A 9,086-nucleotide genomic window follows, 5' to 3' on the forward strand; every position below is an offset into this window, starting at 1 on the left:
TTCTGATAGGGTGTGGTTTGGCCACCAAGCTTGGGCATGACTAATATTTGTGACTGAAAACTGCTTGTTGCCCCCAGATCCAGGGGTTTAGGGCTATCTGAGGCTTCTAGGGGAATGAAGAGCACCTTCAGGACAGCGCAGGAAGGATGCAGCTGCTTCTCAGCCTGGACCTGGTCCCCCCAGAGCTCTGCCTGTCACCCCAGGGACAGTGCACATACCAGGGAAGACACTCAAAGCAAGAGAAGGTGTCAGAGAGCCTGCGGCTGCCAGTGACCCTTAGTGATGTAATAACAACACCTGCGGCTGCCGGTGACCCTTAGTGATGTAATAACAACACCTGTGGGTGTCAGGGACCCTTAATGATGTAATAACAACACCTGTGTCTGTTGGTGACCCATAGTGATGTAATAACAACACCTGTGGGTGTCAGGGACCCTTAGTGATGTAATGACATCTGTGACGTAATAGCAGCTATGGCTGTTGGCAACCCTTAGTGATGTAATAACAACAGCTATGGTTGTTGGCAACCCTTAGTGATGTAATAACAACACCTGTGGGTGTCAGGGACCCATAGTGATGTAATAACAACACCTGTGGGTGTCAGGGACCCTTAATGATGTAATAACAACACCTGTGGATGTCAGGGACGCTTAGTGATGTAATAACAACACCTGTGGGTGTCAGGGACCCGTAGTGATGTAATAACACTTGCAACGTAATAGCAGCAGCAACAGCCAACAGCCAACACAGGAGCGCTCACCACGGGCTAGGCACTGTCCTGAGTACTTTACACACATTAAGTCAATTAATTTTAAATTCGGAACTCCCCTGGGAGGAAACAGTGGCCCGAGGCAGGAATGCCAGTGCTCTGGGGTGCAGGGGGTGGGGGGTGGCGGGAGGCACCCACTTCCTGATCAGGCTCTGTTTATGGTTGTGTGGGTGTGGTTGGCCTTTCGCATAGAGGCATTTTTTCACTCTTTTCGCCTTGCAAAAGAATGCAGATTGCGCAGCATCTGAAGAGGTGGCTCAGGGCGAAATCACATACACAGCAGTGGCGCCCCGAGGCTTTCTCGCTGCCAGCTCACCTCTGTGCCTGTGCCCTTTCGGAGGACATCAGATTTGTTGTCACGGGTGGCACATGGGCTGAGGTGTAGCTATTACGTGGACCGGAATACCAGTGTCCACGCCTTGGACTGAGCTGGGAGCAGGAAGGTATGGGATGAAGTAGCAAGAAGCGTTATTACTGCTATGGGCTGGAAATTAAATTTCGGCATCAAAATCCTATAATGCTCAACGGAGCCCACCTCAAAAGTCCAAGGGAAAATTCCCCCTTAACTTTTTCTTTCCATTCTATTAAATTTTTTATTAAACCGTTTAAAATGATTATAGAGTCACATACAGTTGTAAGAAAAAAGGCAGAGAGACCCAGGCACCCTTTACCCTTTTTCCCCCAGTGGTAACATCTTTCAAACTGTAGTAAGATATCACCCCCCGGGCTGTTGACACTGATGCAGTCCAGATACAGAGCATTCCATCCCCCCAACACACGAGCCTTCCTTTTATAGCCTCCCCCAGGTCCCTCCCTTCTATTCCCCGCCCCTCCTTAACCCCTGGCACTCGCTAATCTGTTCTCCATCTCTATATACTTTTGCCATTTCAGGAATGTTCTATAAATGCATTCATCCAGTGGGTGAGTTTGGGGATTGACTTTCTTCGCTCAGCATAGTTCTCTGGAAATGCATCCAGGTTGTTAGGTGTGTCACAAGTTCAATCCTTTTTATTACTGGGTAATATTTCATGGTGTGGCCGGAATACAGTCTGTTTATACATTCATCTATTGAAGGGCATCTGGGTTATTTCTGGTTTGGGGCAATTAAAAACAAAAGCTGCTCTGAACATCGTGTACCAGCTTCATTCTCTGCCCCAGAGGGCAATTGCTAGGTCATACATACAGTAGTTACATATTTAGTTTTTTTAAGGAATTGCCAAACCATTTTCCAGAATAACTGTACCGTTTTACATTCCCACCAGCAATGTGTGAGTAATCCAGTTTCTCCACATCTTTTCCAGCATTTGGGGTTGTCACTTTTTTTTTTATTTTAGCTTTTTTGATAAGTGTGCAGTGATATTTCAGTGTGGTTCTAATTTGCATTTCCCAGTGACTCATGTAGCTCAGCATCTTGTCATGTGCTTGTCAACCATCTATATATTCTCTTCAGTAAAATGTCTGCTCGTGTGTCCTGCCCATTTTCAAATTGGGTTGTTCTGTTTTTCACTGTTGAGTTGTGACAGTTCTTTTCATCGTCTATATTCAAGTCTTTGTCAGATACGTGGTTTGCAAATATCTTTTTCCCAGACTGTAGCTTTTCATCCTCTTAACAGGATTTTTCTCGGAGGAAAAGTTTTACTTTTGATGAAGCCCAGTTTATCAATTTTCCCTTTTATGGATTGTGTTTTCGGTGTGAAGTCTGAGAACTCTCTGCCTAGCCCAAGAACCTGAACATTTTCCCCTATTTTTTTTCCTAAAAGTTTTATAGTTTTCTATTTTACATCCAGGGTCCACTTTGCATTAATTTTTATATAAACAGTGAGGTTTAATTCGAGGCTTATTTTTCTGCCTGTGAAAGTTCAATTGCTCCAGCCCCATTCACTGGAAAAACAATCTTTCCACCATTGAATTGCTTTTGCCCATCAGTCAAGCATCAGTTGGGCGTATTTGTGTGGGTATCATTCTGGGTCCTCTGTTCTATTATCTGTCTCTAACATTCCACAAATGTCACAGTCTTGATTATTAGCTATGTATAGGTCTTAAAATCAGATAGACTGATTTGTCCCATTTTATCTTCTTTTTCAAGATTGTTTTAGCTATCCTAGTTCCTTTGCATTTTCATGGGAATGTTAGAATAATCTTGTTTATTTCTACAAAAAATCTTGATGGGGTTTTGATAGGAATTGTGCTAAATCTATATATTAATCTGGGGAGAAGTGACATCTTTACTATGTTGAGTCTTTCAAACCATGAAAATGGTAGGTCTCACCATTTATACATCTTTTTTTATTTCTTTCAGCACACAGCTTCCGCATATGCTTTGTTATATTTACACTTAAGTTGTTTGAGCTTTTCTAAGTGTTTGTAAATGGTGTTGTGATTTTAATTTCAGTGTCTCTATGGTCATTGCTAGTATATAATCAATTTTGTATATTTATCTTGTATCCTGTGACCTTGCTGAACTCACTTATCAGTTTTACTTTTATATTTTGCTGAATTCTAATTGCTAATATTTTGTAAAGGATTTTTGCATCCACATTAACGAGGGATATTGATTTGTAGTTTTCTTTTTTTGTTGTCTTTGTTGGATTTGGTATCAGGTTAATACTAGCTTCTTAAAATGAATCGGGAAGTGTACCCTCCTCTTCTGTTTCCTAGAAGAAATTGTTCAGAATTGTATTACTTCTTCTTTAAATGTTTGGTAGAATTCTCCAGTGAAACCATTTGCACCTGGAATTTCCGTGGAGGGAGTTTTTAAATTAGAAATTCAGTTTCCTTAATAGATACAGACTGTTCAAATTACCTATTTCATATTGGATGAGTGTAGTAGTTCATACTTTTCTAGGAATTGGTCCATTTTCATCTAGGATGTCAAAGTTATGTGTTTAGAGTTGTTTGTAGTGTTCCCGTGTTGTCCTATTGATGTCTGCAGGGTCTGTAGTGCTATCCCCCCTTTCATTCCAAATATTGGTGATCTGTGTCTTCTCTCTGTGTTTCTTAGTCTTGCCAGGGATTTGTCACTTTATTGATATTTTTAAATAACCAGCCCTTTGTTTCATTGATTTTCTGATTGTTTTTCTGTTTTCTATTTCATAGATTTCTGCTTTTTATTATCTCCTTCCTTCTGCTATTGTTTTAGGTTTATTTTGCTCTTCTTTTTCTAGGTTCTTAGATTATTGTGTTGAGGGTTTTCCTCTCTGCTAATGCAAGCATGTAGTGCTATAAATATTCCTCTCAGCACTGCTTTAGTTGTGTCCCACAGCTAAATTTTGATGTGTTGTATTTTCATTTTCATTCAGTTCCATGTCTGTTTTTATATCCCTTGAGACTTCCTCTTTGACCCAGGTATTACTTAGAAGTGTGTTGTTTAGCTTCACAGTGTTTGGAGATTTTCCTGCTATCTTTCTGTTACTGATTTCTAGTTTGATTCTCTTAAAGGTCAGAGACCATACTCTATATGGTTGCAGTTCCTTTAAATTTGTTGCGGGTTTTTGTGTGTGTGTGTGTGGACAGCATATGGTCTATTTTGGTATACGCTTCGTAGGCACCTGAAAAGAATGTGTGTTCTGCAGTCGTTGACAGACTTTTTTTTTAACATATTTTTATTTAAATTTATTTATTTATTAATTTATTTATTTTTGGCTGCATTGGGTCTTCGTTGCTGCGTGCGGGCTTTTCTCTAGTTGCGGCGAGCAGGGGCTACTCTTCGTTGCAGTGCGCGGGCTTCTCAGTACAGTGGCTTCTCTTGTTGTGGAGCACGGGCTCTAGGTGCATGGGCTTCAGTAGTTGTGGCACACGGGCTCAGTAGTTGTGGCTTGCAGGCTCTAGAGCACAGGCTCAGTAGTTGTGGTGCACGGGCTTAGTTGCTCCGTGGCATGTGGGATCTTCCCGGACCAGGGCTTGAACCTGTGTCTCCTGCATTGGCAGGCGGATTCTTAACCACTGCACCACCAGGGAAGCCCCCGTTGATAGACTTTTAAATATATCTCAAGACTCTGAGACAGATCACTAACTCTTGAAGGTTATGTGGTACATTACTTTTTTAAACTTTTTAAAATTTATTTATATATTTTTTATTGGAGTATAGTTGCTCTACAATGCTGTTAGTTTCTGCTGTACAACAAAGTGAATCAGCTATATGTATACCTATATCCCCACCCTCTTGGACCTCCCTCCCCTCCTCCCCCCATCCCACCCATCTAGGCCATCACAGAGCACCAAGCTGAGCTTGCTGTGCTATACAGCAGGTTCCCACTGGCTATCTATTTAACACATGGCAGTGTATTTATGTCAATCCTAATCTCCCAATTCATCCCACCCTCCCCTTCCCCCACCCGTGTCCACATGTCCGTTCTCTACATCTACATCTCTATTCCTGCCCTGTAAATAGGTTCATCTGTACCATTTTTCTAGATTCCACATATATGTGTTAATATACGATGTTTGTTTTTCTCTTCTGACCCATTTCATTCTGTATGACAGACTCTAGGCCCATCCACATCTCTACAAATGACCCAATTCCATTCCTTTTTATGGCCAAGTAATATTCCATTGTATATATGGAATATATATACATCTTCTTTATCCACTCATCTGTTGATGGACACTTAGGTTACTTCCATGTCCTGGCTATTGTAAATAGTGCTGCAGTGAACATTGGGGTGCATGTGTCTTTTTGAATTATGGTTTTCTCAGGGTATATGCCCAGTAGTGGGTTTGCTGGGTCGTATGGTAGTTCTATTTTTAGTGTTTTGAGGAACCTCCATACTGTTCTCCATAGTGGCTGTATCAATTTACATTCCCACCAACAGTGCAAGAGGGTTCCCTTTTCTCCACACCCTCCAGCATTTGTTTCTAGATTTTTTGATGATGGCCATTCTGACCAGTGCGAGGTGATACCTCATTGTAGTTTTGATTTGCATTTCTCTAATAATTAGTGATGTTGAGCATCTTTTCCCATGCCTCTTGGCCATCTGTATGTCTTCTTTGCTGAAATGTCTATTTAGGTGTTCCGCCTGTTTTTTTTTGTTTGTTTGTTTTTTATTAATTAATTTATTTATTTTTGGCTGTGTTGGGTCTTCGTTTCTGTGCGAGGGCTTTCTCTAGTTGCGGCAAGTGGGGGCCACTCTTCATCGCGGGCACTCTTCATCGCGGTGCACGGGCCTCTCACTATCGCGGCCGCTCTTGTTGCGGAGCACAGGCTCCAGACGTGCAGGCTCAGTAGTTGTGGCTCACGGGCCCAGTTGCTCCGTGGTATGTGGGATCTTCCCAGACCAGGGCTCGAACCCGTGTCCCCTGCATTAGCAGGCAGATTCTCAACCACTGCGCCACCAGGGAAGCCCCCGCCTGTTTTTTGATTGGGTTGTTTGTTTTTTTGATTTTGAGCTGCATGAGCTGTTTGTATATTTTGGAGATTAATCCTTTGTCAGTTGCTTCATTTGCAAATGTTTTCTCCCATTCTGAGGGTTATCTTTTCGTCTTGTTTATGGTTTCCTTTGCTGTGCAAAAGATTTCAGAATAAGTGATCTAAAATCCTGCTGAGTTCACCGAGGAGGGCTGTGAAACCTTCTCTCTGGTGATTCTTGTCAGTGGAGTCACCATCTTTCTTCCCTGATAGGTGTGGGCCTCTCTGAAGGATAGAACTTGGATCAGCTCAACATATGGCTCAATGAAGTTTCCTGGCTGACATTTTTACTCTTATATTTCCAAGAGATACAGCAAGACATTGTTTCCCTTCTTCTCATCAAGTCATAGAATGCTAAAGCCAGAGGAAACCTTGGGTCATCTGGTCCACCCTTTCTGTTGGCAAGTGAAGGAATAAGGTCCAAGAGGTTAATTTAGATTAATTTTTAAAATACTTTTATGAAATTAACATATGTTTGTTATAGAAATGTATTAGATATAGAGAAACAAAAATAAGGAAAAAAGTGTATATATAATCTTACAACCAAAAAGCAACTACAATTATTATTTTGGAATGTATCCTCCCAAGTTTTCAGAAATGGGATCACACTGTACTACCATTTTTTTTTTCTTTAAAAATAGACATGAACATTTTCCAAGGTGTTATTCCTAATAGCAGAATATGTTTCCACAGTACAGATATACCATCATTTATATGCTCTAAGTGATGTGCATTTGATGGGCATATAGGCCGTTACAGTTTTCACTGTGTTAAATAACATTGTGATGAACATCTTTCTCCTAGAAACGAAGACACTAGATCATTTTTAGCTTTTCAGCCCTGTTGCCAAATTGGATTATCAAGGTTTCTTGTTTGTCTGGACAGGCTTGGTTTGGTTTTGACTTGCGTTGGTTTTAGAGTCAATATAGAAGATGACATGAGTTCAGGAGGAGGCCTTGTTTAGGTCCCCAGCATTTCAGGGCGTGAACTAAATGGCCATCTGGATCCAGGAGGAGAACCCTCCCTTCCTCAGAGGGTGGAGTTGCTGGAACAGTGCCGCGCGGTCTACACCTTCCTATGAGGCATCCCGCCTTGGGCCCGGTCAGGAAACAGGAAAACAGGCAGGTTATATTCAGCCTGGGACCTGAACCTTGTAAAACCAGCCACCCAGCCCGGTTTTATGTGCCAGGCAACAAAGGGACGAACTTGCTCACCCCGCCTGCTTCCTCTCCCTGGGCGCTGCCGTGAGAGCACTGTTTGCACTCAACATGTGCCTTGAACTCGCTTTGTCATGGTAATCGCCCCCCGTAAGATGGGCCAGGGCCCCACATGAAGGTGTCCCGTATTTAGAGACCCAGTCCTGCCTGCTCTTTGTGGCTGGTGCTGAGCGCGGGAGGACCTCAGCCCTGCTTACTCTGCCCGGGCACCGCTGAGGGCAGTCTAGGAGGGAAAGAGCATCCCTCCAGGTACCCGGGCGGCACCCTGGCGCGGCGTTGGCGCCGCTGCCCGCAACGTGCGGGTTCAGCCCGTGGTCCGCACAGCGTGCCCTTGTCCATCAGTCTTTCTTTCTTCGTCTGCAGAGAAGGAAGAATTGATCCAGAGCGTGCTGACCCAGGTGGCAGAGCAGTTCTCAAGGTACAGAACCTTCTAGATACGTCATCTCCAGACCTGGGTGCTTTTTCTCTTCATGGCTGGGGTGGGCCACTTGCTCTGAGGCTGTCTTGGCCGGCAGGCTCTGATACATCACTCGCCCCCAGAAGCTGCCTCCCCAGTGGAATCCTTTGGGGACTTACGTACCTCAGCCAGCTTGGATGGGGTCCAGGAAACGCTCGCCAGGTGCCACAGACCGTGTCAAGCGGGTGTTTTCAGAACGAGGGCCCGTGTTGCTGGTAATTTTCCCAGCTGGCTCTTCTGGGGCTAGGACTTCAACCTACAAGAACTGACAGCTTTCACAGAGATCCTGTGCAGCTGTGCGGCTTCCTCTCCATTCTGAGTTATCCTGCCGGTTCTGGGTCAGTGCTTTCCATTTCCCAGTTACCTCGCTGCGGCACCTTACTGCCCGAGGGTAGTTAAAATGGGGAAAGGCCGTCGGGTATTTTCTTAAAGCCCAAGAGCTGTTGAACTGAATGGGTTGGAGCCCGGAGAAGGGGGCGTCAGGTCCCCTGAGGTGGTCTGTGCCCGGCAGGGCAGGGTGTGGGGCTGGACCGTGCCCACTGTGAGCAGAGGACCCGGTCCTCCCTGGAGAGCATCTGCTCACTGTCCACGTATGGGGAAGTAAGCATACCTGCTCTACGTTCCCATCTTGGAAAATACACCTTTGAGATAATTCAAGGGTGTGTCTTTTTCCTCCTCCCCCTCACCGCGCCCCCCCCAACTCCCGTGAGTTCCTTGAAAGCAGCTCCTCTGTTCGAGCTCCTCACCAGCCCACCTGTAGGCCTCACCACGGCAGGGAGTCAGCAGATGTTGGCTGAACCCATTTTAACTTGGAGAATTTGATGAGTTATGTTGTTTTGTTTTGTTTTTTCCTTCCTAGAGCATTTAAAATCAACGAACTGAAAGCTGAAGTCGCACATCACTTGGCAGTGCTAGAGAAGCGCGTTGAATGTGAGTGGCATGTTGATTCCCTTTCGCTGATTTGTCTTTTAACCTCTGTTTAACGTAACCACTTAAAACCGTGGCACTTGGTGATGGCAACGGAGGTGAGGCTGACAGCAAATGTCTTTTCTTTGGGAAATGCGCGAAACTTACCTCTGAAGTTAACAAGGACTAGAACAGTGATGAATCTTTAGTGTTTTATTTCTATTTTAAAAGTAACTCAGTAACATGTGGCGTGTTATAAGTGCCATCTTATAAGTATGCAGTAATTTACAACATGGTCCTTATGATCGTAGCACAGCCCCTGGGACAGGGTCT

The 9,086-nt window shown here is 44.1% G+C and overlaps 1 protein-coding gene across 6 annotated transcripts in view; it reads left to right on the top strand.

The window, feature by feature from the left end:
• Positions 1-9,086, top strand: part of PDE9A (phosphodiesterase 9A) — a 99,483-nt gene that overhangs the window by 60,535 nt on the left and 29,862 nt on the right. For all 6 annotated transcript variants that reach the window (XM_057545498.1, XM_057545499.1, XM_057545500.1 and 3 more), the window contains exons 5-6: positions 7,754-7,808; positions 8,707-8,777. In XM_057545498.1, the coding sequence (XP_057401481.1) occupies positions 7,754-7,808; positions 8,707-8,777 (126 nt within the window). The remainder of the gene's footprint in view (positions 1-7,753; positions 7,809-8,706; positions 8,778-9,086) is intronic.

The sequence above is a fragment of the Balaenoptera acutorostrata genome, chromosome 4 (genome assembly GCF_949987535.1).
Source record: "Balaenoptera acutorostrata chromosome 4, mBalAcu1.1, whole genome shotgun sequence".
NCBI lineage: Eukaryota > Metazoa > Chordata > Mammalia > Artiodactyla > Balaenopteridae > Balaenoptera > Balaenoptera acutorostrata.